At 40.2% G+C, this 15,732-nt stretch overlaps 1 protein-coding gene across 29 annotated transcripts in view; it reads right to left on the reverse strand.

Annotated features, from left to right (window-relative positions):
- DLG2 (discs large MAGUK scaffold protein 2) overlaps nucleotides 1-15,732 on the reverse strand; it is a 1,060,789-nt gene that overhangs the window by 100,198 nt on the left and 944,859 nt on the right. For all 29 annotated transcript variants that reach the window (XM_075742480.1, XM_075742449.1, XM_075742451.1 and 26 more), the window contains one exon: nucleotides 4,963-5,077. In XM_075742480.1, coding sequence (XP_075598595.1) covers nucleotides 4,963-5,077 — 115 coding nt within the window. The remainder of the gene's footprint in view (nucleotides 1-4,962; nucleotides 5,078-15,732) is intronic.

The raw sequence follows: 15,732 nt of genomic DNA on the forward strand, positions 1-15,732 counted from the left end.
CTGGGGTGTTTGTGAAGCTTTTGAGCTGTTACTGCAGAGTGATGTACCTCCACAGCGCCTGTTTTTGAGTTTGGACAACTGGAATTTTAAATTATACACATTATTTCAGAAGCGGTCTCATTTGAATAAATATTAAAAGGTGCCATGGCTGTTTATTCTAAGCTTATCTAATTATTGTTCATCTGTATATCAACAGCAGACTGTAAGAAAGCAGTTCTTGGATGCCAGATGATTGTTTGAAAACCTTTTCTTTGTAAATCTAGTAGCAATTACTGAAGTATGAACTTTTATCATCATATATCCAGCACAAGTACTTTAAGCTCAGGAGAAATCTAGTAAATCAACAGGAAAAACCCTTCATCATGCTTAAGCTCTCAGTTTTCTTTCAGCTTGGTAATTTTATACTAAAGTTTCATTCACTGGCTGCTCGCATTCACCAAACTTTGTAAAGGACTGTCGTGTTCCCTAGTCTGTGGTTTAAATAACATGCTCTGGCATTTCTTAAGAGTATTGATAGTCACCACATGTTCCTTGAAAAATTTGACTGTGGACGTGAACCTAGAAGGACAAAGCAAAGCACGTATCTATTTCAAGACAAGAAAATATATAATCTTACAAGAACAGATTTTAAAACCTTGAGCCAAACAGACAAAAAGGAAGATACGAATTTGCATAAGAAACACTAAAAACCCCTTATGTATGTATATAGCATAGCATTTAGCTGGTAATAGGTTTGTTTACTTTCCTTATTAATCATGAGCTCATGGCTAAATTCCAATGAATTATAAAGGATAATAGAAGAATTTTTTTAACCTCTCACTTCAGTTATTGAATTCAAATGAAGTTCATTCACTTTTCCCAACAAAAGAATTATAAATAATAGAATTTGCTGTGTTTCACATCCATTCTGGCACTGTCTGTTTTTCTTACTATATTTCTTCTCCTCATTGGAAAAGCTGGAAAGAAACTTTTTACAAGGGCATGGAGTGACAGGGGTAATGGGTTTAAGCTGAAGGAGGGTCAATTCAGATTAGATATAAGGAAGAAATGCTTCCCTGTCAGGGTGGTGACGTACTGGACCAGGTTGCTCAGAGAAGCTGTGGCTACCCCTGGATCCCTGGAAGTGTTGAAGGCCAGGTTGGATGGGGCTTTGGGCAACATGGTCTAGTGGAGGGTGTCCCTGCCCATGGCAGGGGGTTGGAACTAGATGATCTTTGAGGTCCCTTCCAGCCTAAACCATCCTATGATTCTATGATTGTATGATTCTGTTTTAGAAAGGGCTGGATGGAGAAATCACAGATTGAAGGAAAAGAAGAAAACCCTGCATCCAATGAATCACGCATCCACTGGCAAATCTATTTACAGAGCTTTGCTACTTCTCACCCTCTTTCCTGTTGGCATTTCTATGAGCAAATAATGACACTTATTTTCAATTATTACAACCTATAGGGACCTTAATTTTATTTTCTTGTGCTGCCTGGAGCACAGTTATTTACTTTGATTAAGATCTCTGGCTAAAAAGTACCTATGCTTGTATTCAGTGAAGGACAGCAAAATTGCAAAGAAAGGAAAACAACAAACTTGAATCATAAACTGGGCATTACAGCTACAAATTTGCAACATATGGTAATTTGTCTCTAGTACTCTTGCACAGGGGACCAAAATAAGTCATTGAAACAGAAAAGTACTGAGTTGTAAGAATACTCAAAAAAAAGGTGCTAAATCCCAAATATTTTACATTGGTTCCTGACTGTAAAGAGTTTATACATAAAATGAAAATTTCAGTCACTGAAAAAAGGCATATTTCCAAACTCACATTATTTTTTTCTTTAGTGCCTAATGTAGATGTAAGCTACCTTTGTAATTAGTGTATACGATTTGAACTTACAGTGCCTCACATAATGCTGCAGGCACTGCTGTACTACAAACACATTATAATAATATATAAAATACAGAGCCTTTCAAACAGACTTCTCAGAGTTGGAAACAGTCAATTGTGTGGGTTTGACTGCAAAAAATTTATGCTAATAAAAGTGACTGATGCTTTTGAGTTTTTCTGCATGAGAGGTTTGGGGCATTTTTTTGGAATAACTCTGGAATAAAAGAACAGTTTTTTGCATTTATGGTTTGGGAAGTGATATTTAGATATCGAGTGGATAGTCACACTCAAAGAGTTGTCAACAGCTCGATGTCCGAGTGGAGACCAGTGATGAGTGACGTTCCTCAGGGGCTGGTATCGGGACCAGCACTGTTTAACATCTTTGTCAGCGACATGGATAGTGGGATCGAGTGCACCCTCAGCAAGTTTGCCGATGACACCAAGCTGTGTGGTGCAGTCGACACGTTTGAGGGAAGGGATGCCATCTACAGGGACCTTGACAGGCTTGAGAGGTGGTCCTGTGTGAACCACATGAAGTTCAACAAGGCCAAGTGCAAGGTCCTGCACGTGGGTCGGGGCAATCCCAAGCACAGCTACAGGCTGGTGGGAGAATGGATTGAGAGCAGCCCTGAGGAGAAGGACTTGGGGGTGTTGGTGGATGAAAAGCTCAACATGAGCCAGCAGTGCGCGCATGCAGCCCAGAAAGCCAACCGTGTCCTGGGCTACATCACAAGAAGCATGACCAGCAGGTTGAGGGAGGTGATTCTGCCCCTCTACTCTGCTCTTGTGAGACCTCATATGGAGTACTGCATCCAGCTGTGAGGCCCCCAACCTAAGAAGGACATGGACCTGTTGGAGCACGTCCAAAGGAGGCCACAAAGATGATCATAGGGCTGGAGCACCTCTGCTACGAGGACAGGCTGAGAGAGTTGGGGTTGTTCAGCCTGGAGAAGAGAAGGCTCTGGGGAGACCTTATAGCAGCCTTCCAGTACTTGAAGGGGCCTACAAGAAATCTGGAGAGGGACTGTTTATCAGGGAGTGTAGTGACAGGACAAGGGGGAATGTCTTTAAGCTGAAAGAGGGTAGATTCAGATTACATATAAGGAAGAAATTCTTCCCTGTGAGGGTGGTGAGGCACTGGAACAGGTTGCCCAGAGAAGCTGTGGAGGCCCCATCCCTGGAAGTGTTGAAGGCCAGGTTGGATGGGGCTTTGGGCAACGTGGTCTAGTGGAGGGTGTCCCTGCCCATGGCAGGGGGCTTTGGAACTAGATGGTCTTTAAGGTCCCTTCTGACCCAAACCATTCTTAGATTCTATGATAGGCACCTAAGATAGCAACGATTTCTTCAGTGAAGCACCAGGGCGTATCAGCTTAGTGAGACAGACCACATCCAGAATTCATGGACCAGCAGAAAGCCAGGCTCATTGGTGCATGGAGAGCAATACCATATAGAAGAACTAGGCTAGTCCAGATGCAGTACAGATGTATTAGGTTGGCAGAACGTGCAAGCTAATAAGCCTCATTTCTCAGCAGGGCTTACCAGGTCTGTGCTGATACAGGGGTAATTGAGCTTTGCTGTATCTCAAACTAGTAAGTTGCTCAGAACCCTTTGTTAGCCCTTTGTGTGTACACTTGAATAGACTTGCAGTTGGTGGCTTGGACTTCTTGCACCATTGTCCACCATGTTTTGGGTTCCTGGCTTACCTCAAGCAAAGTAAGCTTGGATCTGTCCCTACATGTCCAATGACTGTAGATTTTCATAAAATGTAAATTCAGGGAGCTGACCAAAGCTCTTGATGATAAAGTCACTCTGTTTGGTCTGGAAAGAACCTACTGCAGGTGGAATAGCTCCAAAAGTAAACATAGACCTGGAAAGGTCAGAGAAGCTTAGAGATGCATTGAAAATGGTGACAGTTCCAACCAGTCCTTGCCCCATATTAAGGTCACTGGTAACAGTGATACATATCCTATCAGTCCTTGCTCTTTCTGGCAGCAGTACCAATTAGTGCTTTGTGTGGTTGCTGCCCACTAGAATAAGACCATCCATGCTAACATTTAAGTTCTTCCTTCCTTCTCTCCTGCCTTACCCCTTCATGCTTAGAGCATAATGACAAAATGTAGAATTTAGCCTTAATTGGATCTCTGCAATGTTATCACCTGAATTAGCTCCCCCATGAATAATTATCACTACCTGGAGGCTGACAAATTGCTTCCCTCTACTTCATGATTGTCAGGAATTTCAAATTATATGCTGAGCATGGGGGGGGGGGAAATGAAAATGAAAAGCCTAGAGAAGCATAATTATTAAGATTATTAAAATATTTGGCACAGAGTCCCACAGTCTCTCTGAGTCCCCGAACGGGTGAGTGACAGCAAGAACTTTGCCAGGGGCAATTGGGCAACACCCAGTCTTTCAGCTGGCAATGACTATGGCAAAAGACTTGCACAAAGCAAAACTATAACCACTGCTACCACCTGGCTCACAGTTAGGCAGCTCCTATGTTATTCACTACCCCATCTAAGCTACATACATCAGCTTGTTGAGCATCTCATCTGCATATTTGATCTTGCTATGTAAATGGTAAATTCTCCGTGGCGTAGACTGATAGAAGGGTAAACATATGCAAGGGGATAGCAGCAGATTGTCATGCATTTAGAATAGCATATAATATTCCTCGCTTTGTAAGAGGAAGGTCTTGGCAAAAAAGTGCTTTTTATGAGAACAATCATTCCATGTCTGGGCAAGACTTCACACAGAAACGCAATGCGTCACTACACCACAATATCCATCTCCGATATCAAAAGAGCTGATAACTGGTAAGAAATCTTCATCTCATAAAACCCAATCACTATGAAAGTATAATGCTCTTTGAAAATGGCTTGAAACGATTGGATTAAGCAATAGGGCTTTATCCAATTTTCACATTAATGATGCTGTGCTTGTAAGATTGATGCATTTCTCAGTTCAGTTCAATGCAGTTCTTCAAACTTCTTTCCCACCCTTTGCCAAACCCACAGTGCACAAGTCAGGCATAGACAAGGTAGCTGATGACATATTCCCAGGAGAAAGCTCTCCCTGCTCACCTGACATACAGTGACCTCTTCTGATTAGTCCTCAGGGAGCCGGACCCAGAACTCATGCTGTGATTCATCATCTGCTCACGCAGGTCATGGATTTTTGCCTCAAACCGAGCGTACTCTAAGGAGATAAAAAAACAGAGAATAGAGATATTTTAGTTTTCTTGACCTATATAATCATTAGGGCTGCTAAATGCAAATTAATGTTAAATTAATGAGTGTAAGGCATGTCCTGAAAATTGAGGTCTAATAGAACCTTGCATTATTATATTATCTTAGGTAAATATATGACCTCTTTATTGTGGTACCTGAACATTTCAGCACTGACTGTGTGAGAAGTCAAATAGTTAGACCCTCTCTCCCGCAGATTCAGGAAAGGAAAGGAGGTTTAAAGTGTGATACCAAATATCTTTCAGTCTGTAAAAAGGATGTTGAAAGCAGTTTTCCACTACATCATTCCTCCTTCTAAAGAAGGAGATACCTTGTTAGGGGCAGCGGGATGATGCACTGAAATTACTAATGAGTCAAGCATTTAGTGTAAAATCCCACCAAACTGAAGGAGACACATCAAAGTCTAATTATCCCTGAAGCAGCTGTGAAATTATTTACCCAACCCATTGAGGATTTGGCTCTGTTTCTTTTAAATAGGTGGAGCCGTAGCTGGGTCTTAGGATGGGTCATCCCAGAAACTCCAGACCTGTTTAAGCTGCATAAGAATCGCACAAAACCAGTTTCCAGACCTTGTTTTCCTCCATAGCTCTACTGGCAGCTTTGTAAAACATTGTGACCTGCTGACCAGCAGCATGGGAGCAGCACTGGGGCAAGGATTCAGCTAGACATGTATCATTTGGTGAGGCTCCTCTCTGAAAGTACACATCCCTTGTAGAGCCTGGTCAATGGTCCCTTCTGCTGGTACGTTCCCCTTGCTCATTGTGTGACGTAAGAGGCTCAGTTTTGCTTTGCAAGAGGAAAAGTTGAAGTTTTGGAGACAAGCTCTATTTCCTTGATACTGGCAACCTACAGGCAATGTTCTAGCAACACAGAGAGTCATAATTCAACCTAAACCTGGGAAATCTACCAACGTGAGCTGGAAAACTAACTTGAGGGGGTGTACAAAATCCATTTCAGTGAGTCAGTGACACTTTGAAGAGTAAGACATTGCAGACTGATGCCAGCAAAGAGAAGAAGATGTTCCCTGCATCTCAATGGTTTATTTCACTGCCTGCTTCAGAAGGAGTATCTACATTTTCTCACAGCAAGTCTGGAGCAGAAGTGAAACCAGCACGCAAGGTATTCTCCCTAAACGGATGGAGGTACATCCCATCATACCACACTACCTCTCAGTTTAAGCAAATAAATCTTTACTGCGCATTTATAACCTATTGGTCTGCTCCCTGTTTGTTGTTGTCTGAGCTATGTGAGAATGCTGTAAGACAGCAATATTCTCATTTTCTCCTAACAGAAATCTCAGCATTATTTTTGTTTGATCATTTGCTGTTCACACTGGCTCAGTTCCCAGAATGTCTAGATGCTTTGCAACAACTAATTCATTTTATTCAGTGCCCTTTAACTTTTCATTGGATAATAACATCTGACCTTTCCAAGATCCCACATTTTGCATGCACACTAGCTACCTTCAAGCTGGCTTAGCAGGGTGGTTTGATTTGGGCTTTTGTGTTTGGGTTTTTTCCCTTCTTTCTCTTCCTCGATGCATTTTAACTCCCTTACCATTGAGCTTCTTTGGCATTACTACTGAGTTTGTTAAGCGACAGTGGCTGCTTTGCCAACCAGCCGGGAACCACTGCTGTGCTATACGACTCTTCAGCCTTCCCACATCCTATGGCCTCACTGACTGCAGCTGAAATTCCGCATATCAGGAGAAGAGACGCTCCTACATGCAGACTGTATTTCAGATTTATTCTGTAGCTTGTTTCTTGCTTGTTTTTTTCACCTAGAGTACATCTTTAAACTTCTGAGTGATTTAAAATCCCAAATCCTCAGAGGAACTAAGGCTCCTACAAGCATGTATTGTTTTTTTAAAGTGGAGTTTAGTTTTGAAGTGTTTATCCCAGTGTAGGATTTAAGTTTGCGCTATGTGAGTCATATTTGTTCTATTCCCCCGCTCTAGAATTTATTTAGTAAATAATCATCTTCCAGGCAGGGCTTTGTTTAACTTATATTTCATTATAACAGATTTAACATTTCTTCTTGGCAAATAGGAAAGGTGATCTTAAAACCAAAAAGCTTGCATTTCTCTTCATACAGCGTCAGTCCTCTGCATACAGACAGAAAACTGCAATTTTAAGGGTTGTTACTAGGTCTTTTTCATGTGTGGTGGATACACTGAAGACGACAGTAAACATTCAGCTTCTTTGATGTTTTACATCTGGGTGAGGCCAAAGATATGAATGATTTACGTCAGAGCAGCTGTAATGGCAGCTTTCCCTTTAATAAGCAACCATATCCCAGGCAGAGTCTGTACGTGAGGTGTGGGAGTAACTCCCAGATTTAGACACCGATCTGGAGAGTGAGAAGAGAGGATTGAAAGTCTGACTCTCTAGCACAGCATCCAGCTATTTGCAACTTGAACACCAGCTCATGAGACACTTGGATGACTACAGCTTGGTCAGATGATGATATTATAGCTTGTGTTCTGACTTCAGAGAGCACTTGTAATTTAACTGATTTTAACTGATGGTAAATTTATTCTGAATTTAATAACCTCTCTTTCTCCAGAAGACATTTTGAAACCACAACACATCTTAAAAATTGTCTAATAAGTGTGTGATGGAAGTTCAGAGTTCAAGATACTGCTCCCTGCTTGATATTAAAAAATAGTGAAGTTCTGTTACTTTGTGTTCTTGAGATGTTATTCCTTTGGGTTGAAATACATAGATAATTGGAAAATAACTAAATTTATGGGCCTATATTTTCCCACAGTACCTTCTTCAGAGTTATGCATCAAAAATTATTGGAATGTACACCTGTGCCTTTCTCCTGTCAAATGCCTGGACCAGAAATTGCAAGGCCATCGATGCAGGTAGTATTTAACCGAGCTCAGACCAGCTTCTTTAATCTCAATCCTTGTAGTTCTCCTTCTGTTGCCTAGGTTAAACTACACTGACAGTTGCATTTGAAATGTGAACAGGAAAAGAAAGAGTGCTGCTCCATTTCTGCCATCAGAACTGCTACGGTAGTTCTGCCCACTGGGAAAAAATCCTTTTTTCTTAACACTTCTTTATATATGGGGTCATTCCAGAGGAGCTGTTTCCTAACAGCTTTGCATTTGGTAGGTGCGAACAAATGGCAGTGCTAGAGTCCAGAAAAAAACCCCAAACATGCTTCCTTCAAATTCCACACTGAATCTAAATAACACACTTTGAAGGCTCCTACACAATTAAAAGGACCCTGAGGTTGTGACATGCTGACAAGAAATACAGTTAAAGCTGATTCACTAATTTCATGCCTTTTAAAGAAAGGGAGAACAAAGAACATATTACTGCTGGAGTGCATCATTAGCAAAATTTGCCAAATTTTACGTACCAAAATCCATCTGCAAAGGTCCTACCCGTTGCCTGATTCACTAATGATCTAACAAACTCACGCTGGTAGCTTAAGAAACTGATAATGTTATGCATTAGACTAAAAGGGCAAATGGGTGAGCAAACTCTAACCTGTATTATTTCTGGGGTCAGACCAGGTGATATAAATGTTTGTGCCAGTCTGTGGCTCTGGAAATGCTGTAAGAAGCATGGCAGGTGAGATGGAGGGAGGTGGTTGTTCATACTCTACTCTAGAGCTGGCTCAGGGCTCACGGCAGCGTAGGTAGATCCGAATTTAGCCATCCCAAGGGTACAATTACAACTCGCTAGCCCTGGAGATGTGGAGCTAGTGCCATTGGGTGTGGGAGAGGAGATTGCTGCCATGAGGAATGGCCTGGCTGCAGGGACAGCGAGACGATTTCCAGGGCTCTGGCATTGACACGTTGGGCTCCGGGCGGGCTGCCAGCCCCAGTAATGCTGCCCCAAAGCGAGTGCCCATTTTTCCAGGGATTTATTTTCTAAAGATGGCTCTGCTCAACTGTCCGGTAGCCAGGAGAGGTAGTCAGCTTGAATTGCTACAGTGTGAATTGTCCTCAAGCCCATCCAAAATCAAAACTGAGTGTATTTATCAAATACAGACATCAGTTTGAACATGCGACATTGCCTGCCTCACGCAGGACTCACTAGCCCGAATATGCAGTCAGTGAGCTGGTGGTTTTCCTTCTACCTCATTCCAAGAGCTTGCCAAGTGCTATATCTGGAACTCACATATTCTAACCTTCAAATATCAATGAGATCATTTGCCTTTCCAAAGCACTTGCACATGTTGAAAGGACTAGATAGACCTTTGGGAGAAATCTTCAAACACTTGAACCTTCTCCTTAGTTCACATACTGAGAAATCAAAGCAAGGTAAATGGCCAGCCCCGTTTACCACCCAAAACCCCAAACCCTAACTAAATCTTCAAGTTTAGCTGGCCAAGATCAAAACTATGATCTACAAAATCCTGCTTAATCCACTTTGGCATCTGAGGGTCTCCAGACACCAACGTTTTTACTGCTGAAGTGGTTTAGATATCCAAAATCCTGCCACCCCTTCTACAACTGCTCGGGTGGGTACCTACGCAGTGGGGAGGAGTTGTTTTAACAGACACAGCTCTCCCTTTTGAGTTTCCCATTGACTAGTTTTGATGGCCCGTGATCTGACTCGATATGCGAGCTGTTTTGAGTCCGGTTACTCAACACTTAAGTATCTCCACATGTTGTGCAGGAAAATGCCATGAATTTGAGAGATCCATGGGGGATGCCTAGACATTAGGGATAGTTGGGATGAGTGTTGCTGGGACTTAAGTCCTTTCATATATATGGGGCAAGGACTTTTTCAATTAAAACAAGCAGTGTATTGAAAGTTTAGGTACAAATTCTCCAAGTCATTTCAGAAATGGCCTAAAAAGCTACGATACTTGAGCATATGAGAAAGCTCTTGGAAATGTTAGACACATTTGAGAGAGCAAAAATGAATGCAAGAAACCAAACCTCAAGAAATTCTTAGAAAATAAAATAATTTCTAAATCTAAAAATAAAAAAGATTGAGATTTTATATCTGATGGTTTGATGCTACTTTTTGATCATATAAACAAAGAATATCTATGATAAATGAATAAATATGCTGCAGCTCTTCTATGAGAAAAAGTTGCAGAATTTTATAAAGCTACATTACTGTTATTTTTAACTTCTAAGTTTATGATAAAGATTATAGCTTTTATTGAATTTAGAGAACATGAAAACAAAAAAGCCCTGATCCTACAAGTAAAGTATAGTTAAGCAACTGAAATGCTGACGTATTATACAACAGTGAAAATAATAGTTCAGCATCACAGTCCATGTCATTAGGAGTTTGAACTCTTTTAGTGCTGACACCTTTACAGAGATAGCAATTCCTTCTGTCAGCAGGTATCAAAGTTTTCTTTCCTGTGTAATTCAAGATCATCACTGTTTGCTTCTAGATGATAACAGATTTCCTAATTGCTGTTTTTGTGCTTCTAAAATAATGCATCTCTAGCCCACTTCAGCAAATGGTGAAGCAGTGATGGCTATAACACAAGCGGGAGCTGGAAAAGGCAATGTATATCTCTTGGACTCTGTCAGGAGGTGGAAGGAAAGTAAAACTTGATCTGCCCAATTTCAACAGACGACACTGCTTAAAACAAAATAAAACAAAACAAAAACTAGGAAGGCATTAGTTAGAGAAAGAATTTTATCGCCTCAAAAAGGGTATGTCAAATAATTCTAGACACTTTAAATAGAGGACTAGCTGCCAGACCAGCTTCTCCATCAGTATCAATTTGGCATAATTTCAGCGGAAGCTTAAACCTTCCGAGATTTTCTTCTGTTCTGTTTATGGGAACACAAATTGTATGCGTGACAGCAAGTCATGAACTTACTGCCTTGGACATCTGAGATAGCAATGTGCATGATACTATTATTATCGTAACATTATTTATGCTATTTATCTAAATCTGTTTTTTTTTTTTCCCTCTACCTCCTCTTAGCAGATGTCTTGGCTGAATCGTTTAAGATTTAAAATAATAGGAGAACACATTTCTTCCTACAATGAGTATTTCCCATTTCTGCCCTTTGCCCACAGTGCTGTCCAGTCACCACTGTTTTACACATGGAGGTGAGAGGAAGGTGAAGCAAACCAGCATCAAGACTTCAGAGGACTGTGCCTGATGCTTGCTTTGCCACAGAGTTACAGTGTGAACCTGGGTAAGTCACAAAGAGTAAGTCCCAGCCTTTGAAACTACTGTAATATATATACACACACACTGTAATACTGAAAGAGTGTGCAAAAAAACATGAACTGCTAATACTTTGGGTTAGTATTTTATGTCTTCTGTTTATGTTTTTTTTTTGTTTGTTTCAATTTTTCCTAAATGTACCCTCAATGCTGTTTTTAGATGATTAGGAGGTCAATTCTATACCTGCCTGAGGTTGCAAGCAATTACACAGCAGGTTAACGATGGTGAAAAATCTTTGCGGTCTGTGGTAATTTCTGAAGAAACAAAGGAAAAAACAACCTATGGTTAGCTGCAGTTCACTGCACCTTTGCTTCTTATACCTTCCTCTACTATGTCTGGTGTTGGCCACTGCCAGGGATAAAGTTCTGGACAAGGTTGGCTTTCGAGCTCATATATATAGCAAATGCTATTCTTTTAATAACTCCAAAAGATCAATCAGATTTAATATCAGCTGAATTCATCACTTGACAGGAAAAAACTCACACAATCCTGATGCCATCAATAGGCAATGTGATAGTGTGCATTATTTATTGGAGAAAGTACTGCCTGAAAGGCATTGCTCCATTCATGATGCACTGAGCAACAGAACAAGTTATGCTGCTACTTCTTATCAGTCATATAGCTCCCCTGAGCATACTTAAAGGAAATGAAAAATACAGATTTCAATACTGGGGAAGGGAAGATACATTTACATTTTATTAGTTTGAATATATCTGCTTGTTTTTATTGGAATATTTTCAACACACCTTTTCAGGAACCTTTCAAAAATCATGACACAGGCATATTTACCGATTTTACTCATTGCTTTGGCCTTTAAAACTTCAGAACAGTAGGGCCATTAATGTCTTTGTTCTTTGATATTGGTTGGTTGCTTTCCTTACCAATATACAGGTATTTACACTTGAGCCTGTATTCTAATTAAAATTTCATCCTGTATATTTGTTCTGTGCTGGCCTCATTGCCTAAACATCACTACTAACTTTATTTTCATTTGCTTTATTACTGAAGATAATGCTTCTTCCATCTGTTGCACCAGTAGATACAGCCCTCTTATTGTGTTAGTTGTGAATATAAATACACCTGAAAAGAAAGATATCTTCCTCCCACGATATGTTCAGGAGACTAATATCGTGCTCTATTCTTAGTCACAGGGAATATAATTTCAATCCAAATCAGTCTCTGGAAGCTTTAGTTCAGAGACTTCATGCCTTATAATGACAGAGATGTACTAAAATAAATCAAGCTATTAGTGAGAGACAAGGACTTTGTATCCCACTGAGGTGTTATTCTACCAGTTCCCTTAATGCCTATCCTTGGCTTACGAAGTGTCAGCCTGGACTTTCTCAGCTGGGAATTTCTTGCAGCTTCCTCCAACCCTTGAAGAAAACTGCAAGCAACTCAATAGCTTTTTAAAAACAACCCTTCCTTCCCTCCCAAGATTTTGGGAACCTTTTTCCTGCACAGTATTCTGAAAAATTTATCTCCCCCTTTATTTGAATTGATGCACCCCTGAACTAAACAAGACTGTTTGTGGTACTTTTTCAAACAGCTCTTGGACTATCATCTTGGACAATGTTGTTTGTATACATGTCCAAGGAGGACCGAGGCAAATAAAGAGCAGAGAATCAGATCTGAAACAACCATATCACAACACATGGTCTGCTTTGGCAGCACAGCGTGAAATCTTGGAAAAGTTAGGCACATCTCTTCACCCCAGGCATCCGACTTGCACAGCCACGCTTGCCCAGCAGAGCAGCATATGTCTCATTAACCTTGATAGCTTTGGAGGAGTTGCTGTTTTGTATAGTGCAGAAATGTTTCAAGATCTCTCTTCTGTTATAGGCATAAAATGACTCTGTCAAGGTGAAAAAAAAAAAGCTTCCCTGCATTGGAATCCTCTTTCTTGGACAAATATTTATGTGGGACATTGCAAAGAAACAAAACCTACTTTCTATTAATAGCCAAGCTAATTCGTTTAGCTATTTTGTCGCTTCAGGCTCGTGGTGGAGGATCTTATTTTCAGACATTTATTCAACTTGCACAATTCGCCATCCAAAATCACTGTCCTGGGGCAATTGTTACTTATTATTTTTGCTTCGTTGCTTTTGCTTGCTTCGGCTTTTTACCAAGAGTAGTTCTACTTATTGGGAGTTGAGCATATTATACTGATTAGCCATATCTCCTTAATGATGATGCTGGCTTAGCCTGCTTCCAGCTCTTAAAGACATGAATTAATGTGATGAAACAAAACAGAAAACTGACTGCTTCTAGAGTTTCCTACGGATGGCAATACAGGGAAGCTGTTCTTGTGGTCTTGACTAACCCGGTATCTACATCGGGTAGATACTCCTCTTTTTCAGACTCGGATGGCAAATGATTCCTACCTGCCTTCAGCTGTTCATAAACTTCCTCCTTCCAAAAGTCTCCTGAGTGCCTCACCTATCAGTTACGTGGCTCCTGTGAGTTTTCCCAAATATGTTTCAATAAGAACGGACTGGGTTAGCCTGCTTAGTCCATTTACGCTAACCCAGCCGAGTCTCATTAATGCAGATTGGAAAGCAAAACTGCCTGCAAATGCGAAGAGGGGAGGACAGAGTGATATGGAACTGGGAGCAGACTGGGGCAGGTTGTATCTTCCCCAGCACTGTTGTATGCAGAAGATGCCAACCAGATTCAGTTTGCACTAAACCATTTTGGGAAAAGAAAAAAGGTACAATCTTACTTCATCATCTCCAGAATCAATAACAACTTAATGTGATTAAGGAGACTTGCCTAGGAATTGTGCAAGGCTATTTTTGAAATAAAACTGGAAATGTAGACCAGTCTGACCTGCCTGATTTTCAGACAAAAATAAAATAATAATAATAATAAAAAAGACATTGTTAAATCAGGGCTCAAAATTTCTAAGTGAACTTCTATGAAAACTTACACGAAAACTTTCATAGCTAAGACATCACATACCAGTTTTGTACTTATAGTCCATGAAATTCTGATATACTTGGAGTGGGAAGAGATAAAAAAGGGGTTCCTAAAAGAGACTTGGGGGAAAAAACCCCACCTTTCTTTCTGAAAATAGAATGGTGGGGAAGCTAATGTGATTTTATTAATTCTATAAACCAGCATGAAAGTTGTAGTCTACAGTAAAAAAAACCTCAAAAGGACAATCCACAAATCATTTAAAAATTATAAGTTAAAGCAGAAAGTTAAATAGTAGCAAGAATACCAACACTACTCGATGTTATTCATGTAAGAGGATAGCCTTACAGACTACCAAAAGCACAGAGATCAGAAGAACCATCAGTAATAGAACCGGAATCTTGGCAAAAGTGTAATGAAAATAAACATGAATATACCTCATTGGGGTGAACTGTTTTGCTATTGTGATTAATACCATTTGCTAACATTGAATAATGCCATTAATAAATGACTCACTCCCTGACTTCAAAATCTGCTAGGTAAATAGTACCTCCTCCTGTAACCTTCACTTTCCTGTACTCAGCTGTGCTCTTCTTCCAGACAAGGATATCTTCAGCCATCTCCTAAGGCTGTCTGGGAGACTCCAGTGAATTAAAAAAGAAGAGCTGAGCAAAAACTGGAAACAGAACTATCCATTTTTACCATTAAAAAAACATTAAAAAAAAATCCCAAATGTCCTGAAAAAAAAAGAAAAGTATACAGAAAGGAATGAAATGGATAAAAACATCCCCACGTGTGTATTGATCTTTTCTAAGAGGCAATATTAAGCGCAGCTGCAGAATTGTATTAGTTTGCTAGAGCTTCCTGATTAAGGGAGATTACTGTTTCTAATACAAACAGGTAATAGGGAATGGTTGAGCCTAAATGAATTTAAACAAGACAAATACATATATTACCTCAGGATAAGTCATGCTCCCTGCATGCCTCTTAGCTTATTATAAGGAATATTTTGAGTACTGTGCAATGAGATATCTAGGTAGCAAACATGTATGTTGTGAAATTGGCCACTAATTAGACACAGAGGCTGTAGTTGATGGTCTGGATGCTCTGAAATGTTGATTCACTTGAGCATCAGATCATGTAAAATTGGAATAATGTCTGAAAAATCAATGTAATACCAACAAATGCCTTGCAATTACTGCTGATACTCTTGACCTCATCAGTCACAGAACCACAGAAACCCACCTTTACAGCATAAAAGACTTAGCTGGAAAAGGTCTTCTTAATCAAGTCCAATTCCTGCTTTTACAGAAAATCAAAACATAAAATACTGTGCATTACCTATTTAACTACTTTCTTACAATTAGCTCAATTTTGGCATTTCGTAACTGTGAGAAGACAACACACAGACTCCAGTCCTCAAATGGTTAGGCTCCTTCTTCTAACTAAATGCAGCTGAAGTCTACTTATTGGCTTTTGCACTGACACAGTTCCTCTGTGTAAATTGCTCTTTTCCAT

The sequence above is a fragment of the Balearica regulorum genome, chromosome 1 (genome assembly GCF_011004875.1).
Source record: "Balearica regulorum gibbericeps isolate bBalReg1 chromosome 1, bBalReg1.pri, whole genome shotgun sequence".
Taxonomy (NCBI): Eukaryota; Metazoa; Chordata; class Aves; order Gruiformes; family Gruidae; genus Balearica; species Balearica regulorum.